The sequence below is a fragment of the Megalobrama amblycephala genome, linkage group LG23 (genome assembly GCF_018812025.1).
Source record: "Megalobrama amblycephala isolate DHTTF-2021 linkage group LG23, ASM1881202v1, whole genome shotgun sequence".
NCBI classification, from domain to species: Eukaryota; Metazoa; Chordata; class Actinopteri; order Cypriniformes; family Xenocyprididae; genus Megalobrama; species Megalobrama amblycephala.
In genome coordinates, this window is record NC_063066.1 from 208,394 (window position 1) to 233,098 (window position 24,705).

The 24,705-nt window shown below is 36.5% G+C and overlaps 1 protein-coding gene across 7 annotated transcripts; it reads left to right on the forward strand.

Annotated features, from left to right (window-relative positions):
- The first annotated feature begins 74 nt into the window (after positions 1–74).
- Positions 75–24,115, forward strand: LOC125259233 (probable E3 SUMO-protein ligase RNF212). 7 transcript variants are annotated; one of them, XM_048176714.1, is made up of 13 exons: positions 75–297; positions 938–1,050; positions 1,339–1,400; positions 1,474–1,548; positions 1,643–1,699; positions 1,774–1,832; positions 1,910–1,969; positions 16,023–16,078; positions 16,243–16,309; positions 16,654–16,696; positions 16,802–16,856; positions 23,354–23,426; positions 23,528–24,115. In XM_048176714.1, the coding sequence occupies exons 2-13, from the start codon at positions 942–944 to the stop codon at positions 23,676–23,678; spliced, it is 867 nt and encodes a 288-aa protein (XP_048032671.1). In that variant the 5' UTR covers positions 75–297; positions 938–941; the 3' UTR covers positions 23,679–24,115. The 7 variants fall into 7 exon arrangements, with proteins under 7 accessions (XP_048032671.1, XP_048032677.1, XP_048032670.1 ...); XM_048176720.1 differs by having other exon boundaries at positions 1,479–1,548; XM_048176713.1 differs by having other exon boundaries at positions 75–220.
- Positions 24,116–24,705: the final 590 nt, after the last annotated feature.

The following is a 24,705-nucleotide window of genomic DNA, read 5'->3' on the forward strand; positions in this document are numbered from 1 at the left end:
ATATTTATTTTAAAAATTCATCAACAAACTTTTAATATGGTAACTTTTGTTTCCATCAAAGTATTTGCCGGAAACTACGGTCACCGTTGTCATTTGTATGTGAGGAGTGCGCGATTTCAGTACAGTGACGTGAGCGTTTCAAAAAGCGTCGCAAAATCAGCTAATTTGTTAGATACATACTACTGATAATAATCTGGATAACGCGTAAAGAAAGATACGGGTATGTGTTTTTATTTTTGTTTTTACTTTTGAGATTTAATGTCCACAGCACCGTTCATGTTCGTGATGTCCTCAAGGGTAATTGTATACATTCTTTTGCTCAAATGCTTTAACGTACGTTACATCTGCCTGCTAATTAGGTTAATTTAACCATTATTTATGTATTTGTTGTACATTTAATCAGTTCTTCTAGTTAATATTTTTCAGTCAATAATTAGTTTCTGACAAATAGAGAACACACTTTGTATATTAAACACAGTTTGAACTGGATTAATAAAACATTTGCGATGATAGTCGATTGGTTTGCTAAGAAATACAATGTGTAATCTTAACACAGGCTGTATCTCAAAACCCAGCGAGCAGCCTACCTAGAGTGTATGGAAGCCCATTTTCCGCCACATAAGAATATAATCATGTTTTAGTAAATCATAATTAATGCATACTCTCATAATTATTACATACTAAATCGAAATTGGGACACACCAAGTTGTAATTATGACATAAAAACGTCGACATACTAAGGCAACATTGTCTTAAAATGTCATAATAGAAAGTCAAAATTATGACATATATATTGACAGAAAATCCTAATTTCTTTTTTTAATCTCGTAATTTTGTTTTTTTTTCAATCTCATAATTATGATATACTGTTGCCTGTATAAGCACACTTTTGGAGGTTTTAGCACACAGCCACAATGATGTTGTTGTACTCAAATAGGATAATGTCTCACTGGATCTGCTGTAACTCGTGCTTCATGTCACCTGGTCCTGAGCGTCACCTGGCTGTCACAAACTGCTGCCACATCATCTGTAATGTTTGCTTTCAGAGAGGTAGCACAATCAGCTAACTTTAAATATGTTCAGATTTAAAGATGGTATAACAGTGCTGCATTTACATTTATCTGTAGTTGCGTTTATAGTGTTTATAAAACAGTATGTGAATTATAATTATTCCAAGTATAATTATCTGCCTATTTTGTATTGCACTGCATTAATAAAGTAGCAAAATCACAGTATGAATGTATTGTCAGTGAGATCATAAATTAAATGTGTGAACATGCTGCCCTCTGCTGGAAATAATACAGTACAGAGAGAGGTCTGTGTTTGTTTTCCCTTAAGGAAATCAAGGTGTGTGCCTTATTTGCAAAGCAAAGTGTCAAATCTCTCCACTGTCTGATAAGGTAAGATACAAGAAATTATGTCATAGAGATTACTATTAATGAATTGTCACTAATCTGCATATTGTTTTCATAGAGCAGCTCAGAGGTTCAAGAACTTTTCACAGATATCAGTGCAGTTGCTGTCAAGTACTTCTCAGAGATAAGCAAGGTGATAATGTAGATAAAAATAAGTATGATTGCAGATATGTTAATCAATCATGCAGCAGTAGCACTTATAAAGACATGTTTATTATGGTTTGTAGGTCTTACAATTCCAGGCCAGACACCAGAAACGATTACTGGCCCACTATCAGCAGAAGGTGAGAGCATCCTGCCCTTAACATGACTTATTTTTACTGAATCAAATTAATGTCACACAACACTCTAAGTACAGACTGAGAGAATGAAGGAGAATGGACTGAAAATGCAACAAGAGATGGAGAAGATGTCCAAGTAAGGATGAGTACTGCATTAATAAAGCCATTTATTTTTTCATTTTTGCCTTATTTATTGGTTTATGTTTTGTGCAGGAAAATTTCAGAACAAAATGCCTACATATCAAAGTTAGAGATGACTGTTCAAAATCAAAGGTATTTCTACATGAATCTCAAAATAGATAGTTGAATACAGGGCCTATAAATAGTATTCACTATTTGGAAACTGTTATGTTTTACAACATTAAACCACAAAGCATTTACTTTTGCTTTTGTGGCACAGATCAAGAAAATATTCGTCAAGAAACAAGAAAACATATTTCTACGAATTTATATATTACACACATATTATACACATTAAATACAAAACATTTAGTAGATGCAAATTAGGTAGTCCAGTTCTTGTCTTGAGTGTATGTGGATATTGCTTTGCACATCTGTCCAGTGCAATTTTCTGTATTCCTCTTGGCAGAACTGCTCAAGCTCAGTCAGTTAGCATGGAGATCATGAGTGGACAGCCTATGTCAAGTCAAATTCTTAACTTAAATTCAACTTAAATTCTGAACTGTGATTTGTCTACTCCAGTTGTCTTTATGCCATTCCTCTGTAGCTGTGTAGCTGTATTATGAATGTCATTTAGTCGTGATGACTGATCATGCCTAAACAGACTGGGTCTGTTCCAGTTGGGCTCAGTCTGTGTTTACAATTGGTGTTTAAAGTTGTGTAGTGTGCAGTGTCTAAGATTCTAGTCTTAGAATTTAAGAACCAGCTGCTGCCAGTTGTCCTCACAATGATTTTTTTTAAACAAATATATTTCCGACTGATGCCGGCGACTATGCTTTGGAGATGCATTCCCTGTCAAACATCAAATGTCAAATATTTTTTCTTGATTACACACTTGTTTTGATGTTTCTTTTATATTATCTCATAAGTTAACATTGCAAGTTAAATGTTTTTAGGCTATTAATTTTGCTCTGCTGATTAAAAAAGTGAAACTGCATTATGTAAACATTTAGAATAAGCAGCGATTTCTCAAATTTTAAAAATAGTATTATGAAGTATTCTTTTTTTTTCGATCTGCAGTCTAATAAAAGTTAAACAGAAAAATAAAATGGTTGCTTATAATGGCACTAGTTTCTGAATATTTAAATAGTTTAACAAATAAAAAAAAATCACAAACATGACATTTGTAAATAAAATAAGTTATTCACTTCAATTATATCTAATATAGTTGTATCTAATATGCCTTCGACATCTCTGCAGCTCTTCTGTCAACTTAAGTTAGCTATCACGTTTCTAGTGGCAGTCCTGTATTGCATATTGGGAGCATTGTACATTTACTGATAAAAGTAAAATTTAAATAAACAAATAATATTTTAAATGACTTCTGTTTCAGGATCAATAAAACAGTAATATTTTATTTTGGTAACTGATAACAATGGAGGAAAAAAAAAAATAGCACAGTGTTTTTGCTCAGAATGAACCAATTCTTTTTAGATTTTTGATTTAAGAATAACAAATAGCCTACATTATTGCTTAATTATAGGTTTAAAAAAACAGCTGGAGAAATGTTATAATTAACTAAACTAATCTGGAAAGACATAATGAAATCTGTCTACTCTGGTGATAATGGCAAAAAGAAAAAGAGAGAAACAGGACTTTATGAAAAAAATATTTTATTCAAGACACATTGCTGAGTCATCAACATGCATTTACCATTCTTACTGTCACCGTAAGAATGTCTACCTTTATCTTGAACCTAAAATTTGGGTTCAATTCGGTTTTCTTCAACAGTTCTCCTCCCAAAACTAATTTCAAACAAATTTGATAAGAACACAGTACCCTTCATCCTCACCCAAGGTTTTTCCTCCTTTTTTTTCTTCTTTTTTTTATTTTGCACAAATTACACTGCAAATAAGTAGTGCCAGCTATCTGTTGACACCCATGTTTTTTTTTGGTACAAGATCTCACACAGTTGAGTTTGGCAAACATACACAACTGTTTTTTTAGGGCCCGAGCACTGATGGTGTGAGGACCCTATTGTAATTGCTTGGTTATTCTTCTATTCTTCTAATTAAGCCCTGAAAGGGTGAAGGCCCTATTGTTCCCCAAAGGATTATTATTAGGGCCCAAGCCCTGAAAGGGCGAAGGCCATACTGTTCCCCTAAGGATTATTAGGGCCCAAGACTTGAAAGGGCGAAGGCTCCATTGTTTTCCGTGGGATTATTAGGGCCCAAGCCCTGAAAGGACGAAGGCCCTATTGTTTTCCTTAGGATTATTAGGGCCTGAGCACAGATGGTGTCAGCTGCTCCTATTGTAGTTGCTATTGTAGTTGCAGTTTGACAAAGTCTGATGTTTCACCATGAAAGAGGAAGCTGTTGTAACTCAGGCATACAATGTCCGATCTGCCCCAAACTTCACATGTGTGAGAGTCCTGGCCTAAAGACATCTACATACCAATATTCAGTTAGTCATAGTGCCACCTGTTGGCAACAGGAAATGGCATGCTTTGCACTGTAATATATTCCCTGAAACACATTTAAAGGTCCCGTTTTTCGTGGTTTTTTGAAGCTTTGATTGTGTTTATAGTGTGCAATATAACATGTGTTCATGTTTCGCGTGTAAAAAAACACAGTATTTTTCACATAATTTACTTATCTGTATACCGCTGTTTCCACTGTCATAAAAACGGGCTGATGACTTCCTTGTTCTATGAAGTCCCTCCTTCAGAAATACATAACGAGTTCTGATTGTGCCAGCGGTTCCTGTGTTGTGATTCGACAGCAGCTTAGCGAACCCAGAGCCATATCTCTCTATGGCTCTGAGCGAACCTTGCCCGGAAAGGTCACGCCTCTTACCATAACGTGGAGATGCACACGCTCAGTGTTATTGTAAACATGTCTTTAATTTTACCCTATCAATTTGAGCCGGAATCAGACCCGGTGATTGGACTGCGGGATGAAAATAACAGCGTTTCGACGACATGGCGACAAACACACTCTACAAACGCAACTCTTGTGTATTCCTGTGGGCGGAGGTTAGTCAAAAAACTATTTTAGTGACATCATTAAAGAAGGAAGTAGAGGGATGTAGTCCAAACTGGCCGTTCGATGTAGGCAACTTCTGTTAAATAAAATATCTCGCTTGGCATTGAACTTTGAGCTTTAAAATTTTACAGATTTTATTTATACTCTAACAACAACATTACACACTAACTAAAGTTTGAAACATGGGATGACGAAGAACGGGACCTTTAAATATGCCATGAAAAATCCAAACATGCTAGAAACACTTTAAATCGTGCAACACTTGACTAAGTGCTAATGTATGCGATTAATGCTACGAAACAGGAAGTTGTTGTAACTCAAGCATACAATGTCCAATCTGTCTCAAACTTCACGTTTGATCAGTGCCCTGGCCTGAAGACATCTACATGCTAAACTTAAGTTATAGTCATATCGCCACCAGCTGATAGCAGGAAGTGTGGCAAATACAAATGACTGACATTATCTTCCTATATTTATGTACTTAAATGCATATTGCCCACCGTGCTCTTTTTTCCTAAAGCCACCGGGTGGCAGTGGCATGGGTGTGAAGGCCCTTTCATCGCTGCTTGCTGCTTTAATTATTCTTCTCCAAAATGAATCGCATTTTTGGGGGCCTAAACATGGTTGAAAATTCATGAAACATTGAACACGTGTCAAAAGTGGTGAAAATTTACGTCTGATATAGGTTTCAGAATTAGGTCAATTTTCAGAATTAAAATGGATTGATAGCGCCACCTACAAAATTTCAATGAAGTGCTCCTCGCGCTACGTTTCACGTACAGGTATGAAATTTGGTACACACATGTAACAGCCCAATACCTACAAAAAAGTCTCCTGGTACAAAATCTGAAAACCAACAGGAAGTCAGATATTTTGATTTTTTTTCCTGCAAAACTTGTGCAGTTTTTGCCATTTCCAGAGGTTGTACTTTGACGAGCTCCTCCTAGGGCTTTAATCAGATCAACATCATATTTGGTCAGTCTAATCTAAAGTCCTATCCAACATTAAATTGCGAAGATCTAGTGGAGGCCTGACAAATTTCGATGTTTTACCATGAAACAGGAGGTTGTTGTAACTTGGGCATACAAGTGCCATCTGCTGGCAGCAGGAAGTGTGGTGCATCAAATTGACTATGCCATATTTCTCCTCTATGTATCTGCTTAAATGAATATCGCCCACTTTTTGCAGTTTTCCTAAGGCCACCGGGTGGCGGTGAGCCCAGGTGCGAGGGCCCTTTCATCTCTGCTTGCAACTTTAATTAGGGGTTCAAGCATGAAATGCTGAAACCCTATTGTAATTGTAAGTTGTAGCGTGGCCACACAATTTAAAGTTTCCGTTTGTTCGGGCGCCAGACAGTTTAAATAACTGTCGGGGAAAAAAAATAAATAAATAATGACCCCACTCAGCGCTTAAATAAAATAAAGGACTCTCCACAAAAGTTTCAAAATCAAGAGAATTATTATTTACAGTATAATTACAAAATAAATATTTTGGCATTCATAGAAAACAATACACATGTGCAAAAATACTTTGAACCACAGTTTCACAACCAAGAACAATAATAACAATGAAAAATAAAATAATCAATCAACATTTCTCGAAATAAAGAAGAAAAAAAAAATCTGTATAGTTGGCCTCTTTTGTGTATGGCTAGGGCCTATAAATTGTGAAGGATTGTGAGATCTAAAGAAGCTTTGAAAGCGTGGAAATAGGACCGTTTGGGACCATCTCTTCTATTTTTGACATTCCAAGAGGCACTCAGCAGTCGCGTTTAAAAGGGAGTAGAATTTAAAAAAAAAAAAAAATCCCCAAACCCATTTGTCGTGCCGATAATTTCATCCGGTATATTCCGTTTCGATTGCCTCATGAACTCGTCCTTGTGCAGAGTAGCTATACATTCAAAGATGCGAACGCAATCTTCCAGTTGTACTCACCAAGGATTGAATCTCCAGCGATCTTGGTTAGGTTATATACCAAAGACGACCTCAATATTCAATGCAACGTGCAGCAGTTCCGTCATTTCCACCTGGCTCTCACTTCCGCGACTCATCTCTCCTTCATTTCCCCTACCAGTTCTTATTGTCTCCTTTTCCGACCACACCCTTATTTTCATCATTATCTTTTATGATTTTCCTTCAGATAAATAAATAAGGACAGTTATCATAATCAATTGATTTCAAAATTTGTTATTTATTTTGCTTATTCGTTAAGTGAAGGTGGTAATGTGAACGAAAAACTGACAACGTCAAAGTGTAATGATCCGTTACAAAGTATTTTTATTATTTTTCTTCTCCCCTAAAACAAATCGTGCAGACCAAATTGTAAGTGCTAGAGACTTGAAACTTGGCCAAATGGTAGTCCTCAATTTGGGGAGAACCTCAGAAGTTATGAAAAGAATGTATATCTCAGATTTCATATCTGCCAGGGACAATTTTCCTCCATTTTGAATTTTGTCCAAAACCTACTTATGCTAACTAGTCCTAGGTTTTACGCCCGATCGGAACCAAACCAGTGCAGAAATGTTCTCTGGAGTGTTAATTTGTTAATAAATGTTCATTTTGATTCACGGTCGCTAAGGGGCGCCAAAATGTATGATGTATGACTTTTACTAAAATGGCTATTACTCGAGAACAAAATGAGATATTTGTACCAAACTCGGCATACATGTGTATGGGCTCAGTCTTTGGTCACGATAAAAAAAGTGTCGATTTGACACTAGATGGTGCTATGACTAAAAAAACCCCATGAAAACAGCTGTAACTATGCAACCGTTAGTCCGATTGACTTGAAATTTGGCATGCAGTGTCTTGGTCCAAGGGGTCATGATAGTTTATGAGAACATTTGCGTATCTCAAAAAACATGGCCGCCATCGGTCAATGAATTTTGAGCACCTATTAGACAAGGTTAATGGAGCCCAATTGGAACGAAACTCGGTGGGCATGTTCGACTCACGGGCCTAGAGGTCTGTAAGAATTTTGAAAGAAATCGGCCACTAGTTGGCACTAATGAGTTTTTATGCCTCTGTAATCACATGGTGTTTCACAGATCCACACAATATGCATATCATTTGATAGATCTCCTCATGCTGAACAACTTTACCTCAAGAACCAATGCTGTCAATCAAATCGTTCATTAATTGTTTGCAAATATGTGAAAAACTTACTTTTGCGAACTAGTCCTAGGTTTTTTGCCCGATCGGAACGAAACCAGTACAGGACATTTCTCTGGACTCTCTAGATCAATAATTATCAAAATAAAAAAGTTTTATTTTACCCTTTGGGTTGTTATAACATATAATATTTGGGTCGTCATTTATAAAATGGGCGTGGCTAAATATACCCAAATGCCTATAAAGCCTCAATAAAAACACAGAACTTCACGAAAATAGGTGAGCACATGCAGCATATGATTCTAAAGAAGCATGCCGATTTTTATGGAGATCGGACCATAGTTGGCGCTATAACTGTTAAAAACCTTTAAAAACCTATGTTTTTAATGGTTTTGGATGAAAATGTATGTAACTTTGGGTGTGGTCGACTTATTTTCACGGGAGCCATGTGCTTAGACTCCTGAAACCTTGCTGAGTCCAACAATATCAGACTTGGCAGGTTTCAGCTTATGGTTTGTGCAAAGTTGTGATTTAGCGCTTAAAAGACTTTTGCAAATATTTTCAAAACTGTTTGTCCGATCAAGATGAAACCAGCGTAAGAAACACGGAACCTAAGTTGGTTAAATAAATATGATGTCAAAATTCTGATAGGAAGTGGCAAAAAAATCCAATCAAAGATGTTCTTGGGTCATTTTTTATGCTCTCATATATATATAAGTATCTATAACTTCAAAACAACATGAACACCAAAATTAACATGCATATGTATGGCCACACTCTGAGGACATCCAAAAAACGTGGTGGTGATCGGGCAATAGGTAGCGCTATAACTGTCAAAAAACCTTTAAAAAACATATTTTTCCTTACTTAATTGCCTGTATTGGCTGTAAAAGGTCTTTTTCATCTTTGATCTAAGTGTTTACATGCTTGCTAAATAAAATGTAATACCGTTTTATGTGCTTAAAAGCCTTAAAGTGCTTGAACTCCGGTAAATGCTGCGTGCAGCTTTAATTTTGTTTGTTTTTTGAAAGACAATACTTTTGTTTAGCAAGGATACATTAAATTGATAAAAAGTGAAAGTAACGATATTTATAATGTATTTAAAACTATTTCACATAAAGGCTGTTACATTTCACAAACAAGTCAAGTCACCTTTATTTATATAGCGCTTTTTACAATGTAGATTGTGTCAAAGCAGCTTTACTCAGTGTAAAGCTGCTTTGACACAATCTACATTGTAAAAAGCACTATATAGCTTTACACTGATAACTGGTACATTATTTTGGCTGCATAGCAGCTCTTAAAGAATAGTGTCAATGCAGGCGGATCAAAGCACTGTTGAATATCAAATGTCAAGTCAAATGTCAAGTGTCCCCAACTAAGCAAGCCAAAGGCGACAGCGGCAAGGAACCCAAACTCCAATAGGTGACATCAGGTGGCAAACAAATGGATAGGTGTTAAAATGGAGAAAAAAACCTTGGGAGAAACCAGGCTTAGTTGGGGGGCCAGTTCTCCTCTGGCTAACAGTGCTTTGTTACGACTCAGGTTGCTATCATAAGTCCGATAGGATCGCAACATTCAAAGTATTTATTTCAGTTCCATCCAGTTGAGGATCGTATTCATCACACCGGTATGGACGTTGTATGGTGTTGATGAGGCCTTCACAGTGGATGATCTAGTTGACTCAATCTCTGCTGATACTTCAGGGCTGCGTTGTGGTCGTGTCAAGGCGCAGGTCCTCGGTCTCACCTGGATACGGCCCGGATCCGGTTGACTACAGTAAACCTCGGGATAAACAGAAAGACTAATATTAGTGTAGATGCCATTCTTCTTCTGATGTAACGAGTACATCTGGTGTTATGGGTAGTGTTCCCGGTTCTGGCTGACCTAATTTATGCAGCCTAATAATGCTTTAATGGATTTGAAAATATAAATTGATAATGTGTTATGTGTATGCCAGGTTAAATTCTGAGATTGCAATAGACGTGAAGGACTATAATGCTTTAAGAGCTCGCTCAGGTACTGGGGAGCTAAACCATTTAGTGCTTTGTAAGTAATTAGCAAGATTTTAAAATCTATATGATGTTTAACAGGAAGCCAATGCAGTGTTGACAGAACTGGGCTAATATGGTCATACTTCCTAGTTCTAGTAAGAACTCTAGTTGCTGCATTTTGTACGAGCTGTAGTTTATTTATCAGGTGAGCAGAACAACCACCCAGTAAAGCGTTACAGTAATCTAGCCTTGAGGTCATGAACGCATGAACTAACTGTTCTGCATTTTTCATTGAGAGCATATGTCGTAGTTCAGATATATTTTTAAGATGGAAGAATGCGGTTTTACAGATGCTAGAAACATGGCCTTCAAATGAAAGATTGGTGTCAAAGAGCACACCCAGGTTCCTAACTGATGACGAAGACTTAACAGAGCAGCCATCAAGTGTTAGACAGTATTCTAGGTTATTATGTGAAGAAGTTTTTTTCTCCAAAAATTAGAATCTGTTTTTTCTGAATTTAGTTGTAGGAAATTACTGGTCATCCATTTTTTTATATCAGCTATGCATTCCGTTAATTTTGTGAATTGGTAAGTTTCGTCAGGGCGCAAAGAAATATAGAGCTGAGTATCATCAGCGTAACAGTGTACCTCCCAAGGGTAGCATGTACAGAGTGAAAAGCAACGGTCCTAGTACTGAGCCTTGCGGTACTCCATATTGAACTTGTGAACGATATAACATTTCTTTGTTTACTACTACAAACTGATAACGGTCAGATAAGCATGATTTGAACCATGACAATGCAATTCCACTAATGCCAACATAATTTTTGAGTCTATTTAAAAGAATATTGTGATCAATAGTGTCAAATGCAGCACTAAGATCCAGTAACACTAATAGAGAGATACAACCACAATCTGATGATAAGAGCAAATCATTAGTAACTCTAATGAGAGCAGTCTCAGTACTATGGTACAGTCTAAATCCTGACTGGAAATCCTCACAGATACTATTTCTTTCTATAAATGAACATAGTTGTGATGATACTGCCTTTTCAAGTATTTTTGACAGAAAAGTGAGATTTGAGATCGGCCTGTAATTGACTAATTCTCTAGGATCAAGTTGTTTTTTAATAAGAGGTTTAATAATAGCCATCTTAACAGTTTTTAGTATGTATCCTAGTGATAAAGATGAATTGACGATATTAAGAAGAGGATCTATGACCTCTGGAAGCATCTCTTTCAGTAGTTTAGTCGGTATAGGGTCTAACATACATGTTGTTGATTTTGATGATTTAACAAGTTTAGACAATTCTTCCTCTCCTAAAGCAGTAAATGAATTGAATTTTTCTTCAGGGACACTACAATGCACTGTCTGACACGATACTGTAGTAGACTGTTGCATGGTTATAATTTTTTCTCTAATATTATCAATCTTGCAAGTAAAGAAGTTCATAAAGTCATTACTGCTGTGCTCTTTGGAAACATCAGAAGTTGAAGCTTTATTTCTTGTTAATTTAGCCACTGTATCAAATAAATACCTAGGGTTGTGTTTATTTTCTTCTAAAAGTTTTGAAAAATAGGCAGATCTAGCAGATTTTAAGGCCTTTTTGTACTCAATCATTCTCTCTCTCCACGAAATGCAAAATACTTCTAGTTTTGTTTTCTTCCAGCTGCGCTCCATTTTTCTGGCTGCTACCTTTAGGGCCCAAGTGTGCTCATTGTACTATGGCGTTGGATTAATTTCCTTAATCTTTTTAAAATGCAAAGGAGCAACTGAGTCTAATGTGCTGGAAAAGACAGAGGCAATAGTTTCTATTGCAACATCGAGGTCTTCTAAGCTGTCTGGTATGCCAAGGCGATGAAACTGATCAGGAAGATTATTTATAAAGTGATCTTTGTTGGTAGAAGTGATGGTTCTACCATATTTATGGCAGGCAGGCAGTTTAGCTGCCTTGACTAAATGTAGTATACACGAGACTAGATAATGATCTGAGATGTCGTCACTCTGCTGCAGAATTTCAACAGCATCAATATCGATTCCATGTGACAATATTAGATATAAAGTATGATTACGACAATGAGTGGGACCTGACACGTGTTGTCTAACACCAATAGAGTTTAGAATGTCTGCAAATGCCAATCCCAGTGAGTCTTTTTTATTGTCTACATGGATATTAAAATCACCAATCACCAATAATAAAAAAGAATCATTGGGATTGGCATTTACAGACATTCTAAACTCTATTGGTGTTAGACAACACGTGTCAGGACCCACTCATTGTCATAATCATACTTTAGATCTAATATTGTCACATGGAATCGATATTGATGCCGTTGAAATTCTGCAGCAGAGTGACGACATCTCAGATCATTATCTAGTCTTGTGTATACTACATTTAGTCAAAGCGGCTAAACTGCCTCCCTGCCATAAATATGGTAGAACCATCACTTCTACCACTAAAGATCGCTTTATAAATAATCTTCCTGATCAGTTTCATCACCTTAGCATACCAGACAGCTTAGAAGACATCGATGTTGCAACAGAAACTATTGCCTCTGTCTTTTCCAGCACATTAGACTCAGTTGCTCCTTTGCGTTTAAAAAAGTTTAAGAAAATTAATCCAACGCCATGGTACAATGAGCACACTCGGGCCCTAAAAACAGCAGCTAGAAAAATGGAGTGCAGCTGGAAGAAAACAAAACTAGAAGTATTTCGCATTTCATGGAGAGAGAGAATGATTGAGTACAGAAAGGCCTTACAAACTGCTAGATCTGCCTATTTTCAAAACTTTTAGAAGAAAATAAACACAACCCTAGGTATTTATTTGATACAGTGGATAAATTAACAAGAAATAAAGCTTCAACTTCTGATGTTTCCAAAGAGCACAGCAGTAATGACTTTATGAACTTCTTTACTTGCAAGATTGATAATATTAGAGAAAAAATTATAACCATGCAACCATCTACTACAGTATTGTGTCAGACGGTGCATTGTAGTGTCCCTGAAGAAAAATTAAATTCATGTACTGCTTTAGGAGAGGAAGAACTGTCTAAACTTGTTAAATCATCAAAATCAACAACATGTATGTTAGACCCTATACCGACTAAGCTATTGAAAGAGATGCTTCCAGAGGTCATAGATCCTCTTCTAGAAAAGGCAGTTTCATCACAACTATGTTCCTTTTTAGAAAGAAATAGTATCTGTGAGGATTTCCAGTCAGGATTTCATAGTACTGAGACTGCTCTCATTAGAGTTACTAATGATTTGCTCTTATCATCAGATCATGGTTGTATCTCTCTATTAGTGTTACTGGATCTTAGTGCTGCATTTGACACTATTGATCACAACATTCTTCTAAATAGACTCGAAAACTATGTTGGCATTAGTGGAACTGCATTGGCATGGTTCATCATACTTTTCTGACCGTTATCAGTTTGTAGTAGTAAAAGATGAGATGTCATATCAATCACAAGTTAAATATGGAGTACCACAAGGCTCAGTACTAGGACCGTTGCTTTTCACTCTGTACATGCTACCCTAGGGAGATATCATTAGGAAGCATGGCGTTAGTTTTCATTGTTACGCTGATGATACTCAGCTCTATATTTCTTCGCGCCCTGACGAAACTTACCAATTCGCTAAATTAACAGAATGTATAGCTGATATAAAAAACTGGATGACCAGTAATTTCCTACAACTAAATTCAGAAAAAACAGAGATTCTAATTTTTGGACCGAAAACTTCTTCATGCAATAATCTAGAATACTGTCTAACACTTGATGGCTGCTCTGTTAAGTCTTCGATGTCAGCTAGGAACCTGGGTGTGCTCTTTGATACCAATCTTTCATTTGAAGGCCATGTTACTAGCATCTGTAAAACCGCATTCTTCCATCTTAAAAATATATCTAAACTACGACATATGCTCTCAATGAAAAATGCAGAACAGTTAGTTCATGCGTTCATGACTTCAAGGCTAGATTAACTTTACTGGGTGGTTGTTCATCCCACTTGATAAAAAAACTACAGCTCGTACAAAATGCAGCAGCTAGAGTTCTTACTAGAACTAGGAAGTATGACCATATTAGCCCAGTTCTGTCATCACTGCATTGGCTTTCTGTTAAACATCGTATAGATTTTAAATCTTGCTAATTACTTACAAAGCACTAAATGGTTTAGCTCCCCAGTACCTAAGCGAGCTCTTAATGCATTATAGTCCTTCACATTTATTGCGATCTCAGAATTCTGGCCAGCTGATAATACCTAGAATATCAAAATCAACCGCAGGTGGTAGATCCTTCTCCTGTTTGGCACCTAAACTCTGGAACAATCTTCCTAGCATTGTTCGGGATGCAGACACACTCTGTCAGTTTAAATCTAGACTAAAAACGCATCTCTTTAACCCGGCATACACATAACACGTTATCAATTTATATTTTCCAATCCGTTAAAGGATTATTAGGCTGCATAAATTAGGTCAGCCGGAACCGGGAACACTTCCTATAACACCAGATGTACTCATTACATCAGAAAAAGAATGGCATCTACGCTAATATTAGTCTTTCTGTTTATCCCAAGGTCTACCGTAGTCAACCGGATCCGGGCCGTATCCAGCTGAGACCAAGGACCGGCGCCATAACACGACCACAACGCAGCCCTGAAGTATCAGCAGAGATCGAGTCGACTAGATCATCCATTGTGAAGACATCATCAACACGACAGCCAGTGCCACAGTTCCTCAACAAACCGTCCATACCGGCGTGATGAATACGATCCTCAACTGGACACGACCACAACTCAGCCCTGAAGTATCAGCAGAGATCGAATCACCTAGATCATCCATTGTGAAGGCCTCATCGACATGACAGCCAGTAGCACAGTTCCTCAACAGACCGTCCATACCGGCGTGATGAATACGATCCTCAACTGGATGGAACTGAAATAAATACTTTGTTGCAATCCTATCAGACTTATGATAGTAACCTGAATCGTAACAAAGCACTGTTCGCCAGAGGAGAACCAGCCCCCCGACTAAGCCTGGTTTCTCCCAAGGTTTTTTCCTCCATTTTAACACCTATTTGCCACTTGTTTGCCACCTGATGTCACCTGATGGAGTTTGGGTTCCTTGCCGCTGTTGCCTTTGGCTTGCTTAGTTGGGGACACTTGACATTTGACTTGACATTTGATATTCAACAGTATTCTTGACATTTATTCAACAGTGCTTCTGATCTGCCTGCATTGACACTATTCTTTAAGAGCTGCTGTGCAGCCAAAATTTATGTACCAGTTATCAATGTAAAGCTGCTTTGACACAATCTGCATTGTAAAAAGCACTATATAAATAAAGGTCACATAATTACAAGATGGCAACCCGTGACATTCTATCTGGAGCTGTTCACATCCTCAGATTCAGATTTATGCATTTCTATGGCAACACTGTCAGCGCTGAAATGAATCTGCAGCAGTGGTACAAGTCAGAGCTCTGTAAGTTGTTTACATTCATTATTATTATTGTAATGTTCTGTGCTTTGAGACATCAAGCAATTTAACGGCATCTCTCGTGACACTTTGCAGACTCTGTCTGCGTGTGTTCATGTGTTTTGGAGGAGGTGTGGCTTTCGGGAGCACTGTGAAGGGAGGGTGGGATCTAATGTTTTCAACACTAGCTTGCTATTGCTAGCCTCTCCAAAATTGCCTACCCTACCTTTAAGTGTTACCAAACTTTCTATTCATCAATAAATCCAAATAACATCCTAATATTATTATCCTAATAAGAATATTAATGTTTCGCTGAAGACTGGAATAATGGCTGCTGAAAATTCAGCTTTGCATCACAGGAATAAATTATATTTGAAAATATTTTACAACTGAAAACAATAAAGGAACATAAAAAGTCAGAGGCAGTGAATACGATTTATATGCACTGTAAATATGGCATGTATCCTTCTAATGGAAGACAACATATGATATTGTATGAATGTAGAAATAGAAGAGCTGAAGAAGAACACACCTTAAACATGTAATGTATTAATGCATCACTTGTCGTTGATATCATTCCAGTTCAAGACTGGCATTACAGTCCAACCGAGATTTACAGCCAGGAAGTCAAAGACAAGGTGCCTTCTAGCTTGTTTTTAGCTCTCTTTAGATCTGTAAGATGAACAGATTGTCCAAACTGTTACAGTTTAAGATATTTTATCCCTGGTAATTATGAAATAGATCAGGTTGTTTTTGTGAGTTAATATATCATTTCAAAGAGCTGTTTTTCTGTTTATTTCAGCTTCTTCAGTGACAAAAGTTCCCACTTCTCCACTCTCAATGTCACGATCCTTATCCTCTGCTAGCCTGTGAGTATATGATCAGTTCAGATCCCTCAGGAAGGTTTAAACTAAGTTCTTTAGTTTCGCATTTCACATAGTTTCATAATTCTTTGTTTTTATATTGATTTATTAACTTTAAACTGTTTCATACTCAACAGTACAAAACAGAACTGACACGACATAAATTTATACCGTATTTTAATTGCATTCTAACTGTCTGTGTTTGATGGTTTCTTTGAAAAATCATTAACATCCCATATGAATGTCTATGAAATAGTATCTGTCATGTCTGTTTTTTTCAAGATAGTCTAGGCTTTAATCATTGAAAGTCTTGCTTGTGATTGTAACATTAGTTTGGTTGTTTTTCTCAGAGCTGATAGCGTAGAAATCAACAGCAGGGGGCTCTCTCACAAAGTAAGCTTACTTTTTTTCTGTATACTTATCCTTACGTGGTTTTCTTTCTACGTGGTTTTCAACTGTCATTACTTTGCAATCCTATTCCTCTGTTTCTCCATCTAGCCAGACGTATTGAGTAGGATTTGTCTCAGAAGCTCACAGCAGAACTGCCACATAGGTTTGTCAGCGCTATAGATTGTGGTGTTTTCAGATATTCATCATTGCTGTTTTTTTTGGGTTTTGATCACCTGGACAGGGTTCGCATATGTTAAAGATGCACTGATATGGATATTCTGGGCCAGTAACTGATAATGATCAGCTTGTTGTGGCCAGCACAATAACCAGCTTTTACTATATACATTTTGATCATTTTAACTTTTTTTTTTTTTTTTGCTAATTAATTAAAAATCACTTGACACTTGAAATCAAAATAACATGACACAAAATAGTTGTCATTTGAAAAAGACTTTACACACAGCATATAGCAATCAGACCTAGTATTATTATTGTTTACAAAACATTTTCATTAGCTGAAATAAAAATAAAAACCTCAGTAAAATATATTTGCATCATTATAAATTATAGCTAAAAGTAAAAAACAGCAAACACAGCCAAAAAGCTGTAGTAAACTCAAAAAACGGTAAATAAAAATGACTTTGCATAAGCTCAAAAAACATCAAAGTTCAACAAGGAGAGGAGCTTGCACACATAATAGTAGAAAATGTATTACAAGTGAAAACTGTGCTGTAAATAAAATAGAAATAAAAACTGAATTAAAGATTCCAAGAAACCATCTCATCATCGAATAACTATTGCGGTTTAGTTTGCTAATTTATTTAATATAATCATAATAGGTTAAAGGGATAGTTCACCCAAAAATTCTGTAATCATTTACTCCCCCTCAAGTTGTCATAAACCTGTATAAATTTATTTGTTCTGCTGTACACAAAGGAAGATATTTGGAAAACTGTTTGTAACCAAGCAGATCCTCATTGACTACCATAGTAGGAAAAAATACTATGGTAGTCAATGGGGGGCGAGATCGGCTTGGTTACAAACATCCTTCCAAATATCTTCCTTTGTGTAGAACAGAACAAAGAAATTTATGCAGGTTTGGAACTACTTGAGGGGGAGTAAATGATGACAAAATGTTCAGTTTTGGTGAACTATCCCTTTTAAAACACAATGATCGGATAGTCACGTGTCAGACTGTTAGTTGGAAAGGTCTCGGCTAGTAAAAAGCATAAGTATTTCTATGAATGTACACTTATGATCAAAACAACAGTAGTGATGGGGAGTCAACTCTAAAAGAGTCATTTCCTCTAGTAGCCCTAGTGTTGGAGTTGACTCCAGCACAGGAATCGACTCTCTTTGTTGACTCCATTACTCTGTCCAAGCTGTTTTTTTGCACTATTACAAGAGATGTCAACAGGCTTATTACCCTCACCTGACCGTTTAGATCAGGGGTCTCAAACTCAAATTGTCGGGGGGCCGTTTCTGTGATTGACACCTCATAGGAGGGCCATATTATCCTTCAAGCGCAAGAAAGCGCAACATTTCAGAAAATTTACTTTCCTTTGCATTATTTCTCATTTACTTCAAATTTCATTAGGCCTACTAAAATATTTTGTATACCTATACTATAAATATCTTACCATACTAAATGTAAACAGCAGTGTCTCTCTCATTGTTACAGAGTGTAATATAATTATATAATACTATTACTAATATAATACTATTAATTGAAATAGTCTGGTGAGACTTCTCACATCCAACAAGATATATAGAATAAAAAATCAGTAATTTAGGAACAAAACCAGCAACACTTGTGGCGTGGAGGGGTCAGAAATAAAAAAAAAAAAAAAAACTGGAGCTATATATCAACTTTATTTTGCCAAAAAAATAAAAATCTCTCATTGTTACATTATTAGTTTTTAACATCTAGTGGAAGTATTTTCCCTTACTCTATGTTACCTTAAATAACATTAAAATCTTGCACTGAACAACACTATACTGAACAAATACAATCCCTGAATACATTTGTACACTCCTCTGTTTCTTGACAGACACCTGCAGCGCTTGTGCTCACACAGCTGGGCCACATTTGTCCAAGATGTCATTTGAGCATCGGTAACGTTTAATGGCTGCATCGGACGCGTTTCGGTGGTTTAAATCGGCGCTCATGACTTAAAGTCGAGTGCTTTTACTGTAATTTAGGCAAGCGCGCTCATAATAGAAGCGATTGAGAGCGCGGCTCATGGTTGCATAGCAACGACAGACGCCACTGGAGCGAAAGCGCATTGGAAAGGAGAATGCGGCGCGGCCGCTTATGTGACACGATATGTGAATGCCCCTTAGAACGGCGACTTTTTCTTTGCATATCAGACAGGTAGCAACTAGAGAATAATAATAATAATAATAATTTAGCGGGCCGGATTATGTTTTATTTTTGAGATCAGTTGCGGCCGGGTAGAGGGGGTGGGCTGGCCGTAAATGGCCCGCGGGCCGGCAGTTTGAGACCACTGGTTTAGATGAATTAGATGAATTTATTAAATAATACATTACCTTCTCTCTCATTTATTTAACTCTGAAATAATATTAGAGCAAGGTTTTTTCTCGTGACTTTTCCCTCTTTAAAATTAGGTAGTATTGGCAAGAACTAGGAAATGGTGACGCATCATTTCAAGGTAATGTCCTTTCTAAACTGGACTAATTTGGCCAGTCAAGCTAAAAGTGTGTTTTTAATAAAAGTAGTTTTAGGCTTCTTGTCAGAAAAAAATATAGCCTAAATTTAGTGTTGAATAATGACGCCAATATTGTATTCTTATTGCTGACCCTGTTTTGACTGAAACTGGGTTCACACTGTACGATTTATAATAGTCTTTTATGACTGTTGCTTGTCAGACTGTACAAACGTGATCCCTGCTGTAAGCCATGTCACACTCTAGGATCTCAGTTGTCATTAAATGACTATGAAGAACCCAGAATTGAACACCCCTACTCAACAGAGGGCAAATAACTGAAACTTTTCATTCTTAAAATCTTTAAAAAAAAAAAAAAAAACGATGACGCAACAACCAAAAATATTTGTCTGAGGCATGTGTATATAGTAGGGATGTAACGATATCAAAATGTCACGGTATGATAATACCTTGATATAAAGTCCACTATACGATATTTATTGTGATATTAAAAAAAAAGAAAAAAAGACAAATGAAGACTTGGAAAAAACTGCCATAAGTGTTAAACAATGATTGAACATTACAATGATGTACAAATTAACCATGTCATATCCTGTCCTTTATCCTCTAATCATACTTGTTGCTTAAAGGTATGAGGTATAGTATGAGAGGGGTCAAATGATCTAAAACTCCCTTAATAATTGCACCAGCTGGACCTTGACAAAGGAAACATCTATTATTTTTTCTAACACTCTCAAGAGTTGTATTTGTTAACATTAGTTAATGCACTGTGTAAAACAAACAAGTAAAATGCACAAGTAAAATGAACAAACTAGATTAACAAACTAGGTTAACAAAGATTAACAAATACAGTAACAAATGTATTGGTCATGGTTAGTTCATGTTAGTTAATACATTGACTAATGTTAACAAATGAACCTTATTGTAAAGTGTTACCACAAATTCAACACAAATAAGATGCTTGAACACACATGTAAGATCCAGACAGGTGAAACAGAATATTTTTGTAAGTTGGATTCATAAACACTTTACTTGTTTCTAAAAGAATGATTGTGATAAATACATTTTTAACAGTAATATGTTGCCACCTAGTGGCGTTACAATGCAATCAATACAGTCGTTATTAGAAGCACTTTCAAAAGGTGATTTATTCTATTTTGATCAGTGAAGTAGACATCAGTGTTTTTATCTGAATAATACACTTTTGTATGCTTCTGTGATGATAATTGGAATATTTTGTAACAAATAATGATACTGTGTGTTTGACAAGATTGTGAAGCTGTTTATATCTACACGACAACTGTCTCTAGATCAACAGCAGCGTGAACGCAGATTTGAATGTTGTGAATTTATTTTTGTCAAAGGTTTAATATACTCAGCGAATCGTTGTCATTTAGGAATTAGATCATATCATGTGGGTGATGAAATCGAGAACGTGATCTTTTAAAGATTATTCTTGCAGCTTTTTTTATTAATTTTTTTAACTGCCTATTTTGGGGCATCATTAAATATGAGCCGATTTAGGCTGCGGCTCCTTTAAATGCTCACGCTCCCCGCCCACAGAGCTCACGCTTGCCTTTAACAGCATAAACAAAGTTCACACAGCTAATATAACCCTCAAAATTGTTCTTTACAAAGTGTTCGTTATGCAGCATGTCTAATCGTGTAAGTATGGTATTTATTTGGATGTTTACATTTGATTCTGAATTAAGGTGTTTAATAATAGACTGCAGGTGTTTAATAATGAAAATAGCAACGGCTCCATGAATACAGTAATAAACGATGGTAACTTTAACCACATTTAGCAACATTAGCAACATGCTAACAAAACATTTAGAAAAACAATTTACAAGTATCACGATATCATGGATCATGTCAGTTATTATTGCTCCATCTGCCATTTTTCGCTGTTGTCCTTGCTTGCTTACCTAGTCTGATGATTCAGCTGTGCACATCCAGACGTCCTGCCCTTGTCTAATGCTTGAACATGAGCTGGCATATGCAAATATTTGGGGCGTACACCCCAACTGTTACGTAACAGTCGGTGTTGTGTTGAGATTCGCCTGTTCTTCTGAGGTCTTTTAAACAAATGAGATTTATATAAGAAGGAGGAAACAACGGTGTTTGAGACTCACTGTATGTCATTTCCATGTACTGAACTCTTGTTATTTAACTATGCCAAGATAAATTAAATTTTTAATTCTAGGGCACCTTTAATTATGTTTTATTGCCGGGGTCTCAGATACGCCGAACAGAACATAAGGGTAAACAATATGTGAATCCGCTGACCAGGCTACACATGACATGTGTTGTGGTCTCATTGTCACTAATTAATTTAGATGAGATTAGATCAGATTAGATAGAACTGTATTGATCCAAGACAAGAATGATTTCATATGTCACAGACTTCCGACGCTTTGTTTGGTCACATGCTTTTTCAAACCGTAGATCTGCTCCGCAATAATTTAGATGTGGTTGAGAAAACAAGTCTGACCACCAGATGTCGCTAATGCGCACTGTGTTAAAAGCTTTGAGTAATGAACCATTGATGAAAGCCTCAAGCGCTTCAGAAAGCCTCGGTTTTCTCATCACTACTTTTCAGTACATTCATTGCTATAATATTCATGAGGTGAGACGTCTCTATTAAAGGATACACTCCTCGCACTTTGGCCACCCATCACACCAGAACCGTTTTCGGAAGCGGGCTGAAAAAGTACACTTTTGCCCAGAAGACGTATCATTTCATGCAGTCATGTGACCACGATAATATCGAGACAATTTTGCTATCGCGATACCATGAAATTGATAATATCGTTACATCCCTAGTATATAGACATTACAAAACAAAGCAGACAGAATTTGAGAACACACTGTGTGTGAACCGTGTGAACATTATCATACACAGATTAAATATATTTATACTGTAAAGCTGCTCACTTTAAAGCATCTATATCTATTGTATAAATTGCTATATAAATAAACGTGCCCTAACTGGAGTGCTGAATTACACATTTTGGCTGTTCATTTACATGACAGTGGCGTTTCGGGGGCCTGAAAATGCAAACTTATGAAAATGGGTTTTAATAACAATACCATTATTTTCTAACTACAAAAACACAAATTTGTGAAAACAGTGACGTAATGCGCGTGCATATTGAGTATTATAGGCTTGTAGTTTTTCTTTTAAAAAGTGACTTTGTCAATTATTGGTGTGGCATGCAATACATTTTTTTTAATCGTGTGAACTGTGAACCATGTGCCGTGTGAACGGTGATTGTTTTGACAATGTTGTTGTTTGTATGCGAAAAATGCAAAGAAATTTTTTTTCAGTTTTTAGCACATTGTGTAAATGGACCCTCAGATTCAATGTGTTTCACAAGTATTGGATTTTAGCATGGCTTATTTTGCAAACAACATGACTCTTGTCTATCTCCTTAGTAGTTTCTTTGCCAAAATGAGTCCACACTTCACCTCTGTACACTGTGGCTGGTGTAATTTAATCATCTTATTAGCTGGGTTTGCTAGCAATGCAACTTTGCTCTTCTCTGCATCACAGTTTACATTCTGAGACTGCCATCTTGCAGTGACGGGTTTAAACTGAACATATAGCTACTGACACTAATCTTAGAAGTAGACAAATAAATAAATGCTTTATACAGTATCGCCAAACATAATAACGTGATATTCACATGTATTTATTTACACCCCTAATACCTAAATTCAGTTAGTGAAAGGCTAAAGTAATGTATAAATACAGATTTAAAGAATTACATTAAAAAGCTTTTGGTTTTGATAATAATGATAATTACATTTTCCTACTTTTGGAGCAAATATATTGGCCACCTTTTTATTTTATTTTCAACTCTGAGAAGTGTGGATAGAACTTTTGACAGCTCTCATTTCACAATGATATCAACAATCCATTTATACGATCTAGCTGTATACTTTGTTCTTCAATGAATCCTCCTTTTAGGTTCAGTTCCTCACAGGGCATCAAGTCAGAGCACTATGGGTAGCCATTCAGCGACATTCAGTGCCACTGTCAGGTATTTCTTCCACTAAAGAATGACTCCACTGTCTTGTATCTTGAAAAACTATTCTGTCTTAGCATGGATGCCTGGAGTAACACGAGAAGTATCTCTTGCAGTAGGGACTTCTCCAGTGGTCTGCTGGAGCCTGCGATGAGTCCATCCCATAATGTGGCCTACCACAGAGACTCAGCATGGGAAACACCTGTGTTCAAACTGCCCTCAGCCTACAAGTACGGTTCTCTGTCCTCCCTGGCTTCCCCTCCATGACATGCACTCCAGTCCCAAAGCAATACGGCTAATCACATCTTAAAATATTACTATATGTCACAAAGGTCTGCTATTTTACCAGATACTTTTAGGAAAAAAAACATCAGGACCATTAATGTAATAAACATCAAGGCAGAGCAATGAACATCTCTTATGATGCTGCAGTGCATTTACGCTGTCTCTCAATGAACATTGAACATCTGTGCTCTTGTTTCCATAAATGTTCCTATGTATCGTAGCAATTAATCACAGACCATCGTTGAGTGGTTTGTGAGTGTGAATTTTAATATGGCATTTTGCACATGGCTTGCATTGTATCAGCAGCATGTGCTGTTAATCACATCCAATATGTTCTCTGCCGCATGTTTGTCTTCTAACACACTGATGCCATTGTTCAAACCTTGTTCACATTGATTAAAATTATGATAATGTGGCTTGATTTTGTTTGGATTTTTCTCTTGTATCTTGTTTATTATCTTGGTATCTCATCAAAGATGAAGTTGTGAGACTCATCTAATCAAATCTTGGGTTCATCCAAACAAATCAGCTAGAGTTTGGAGGTGGGTTGTTTTCAGTGTTGGGGAAGCTACTCTGAAACTGTAGTTTGACAAACTACAAGCTACTCATGAATTAAAGTAGTTAAACTACAGTCAAGCTACCCTTCTGAAAAAGTAGTTAGCTACACTATAAGTTACTATCAAAAAGTAGCTAGCTACATTGAAACTACTTTGATTTTTTTTTTATTTTTTATTTTTTAAATGACACTGTTAATGAAGAATGTTTAAGTAAGATGTTTGGGGTTTAAAACAAAGCAATGCACTACAATTATTTCAAAGTGTACTGTTTTATTTTGTAAACTATATCAAAAGATACAATACTCAAATGTAGCCTATATCTTACACTGACTCTGCAATCTTTATATATAATACATTCAGAATTTTAATATGTTTTGTTTTTCATGCTTTGAGAGGACCGACCACCAATTGCACTCTGCAGTTTCAGAAGTGATATCTACATATAAATGCAG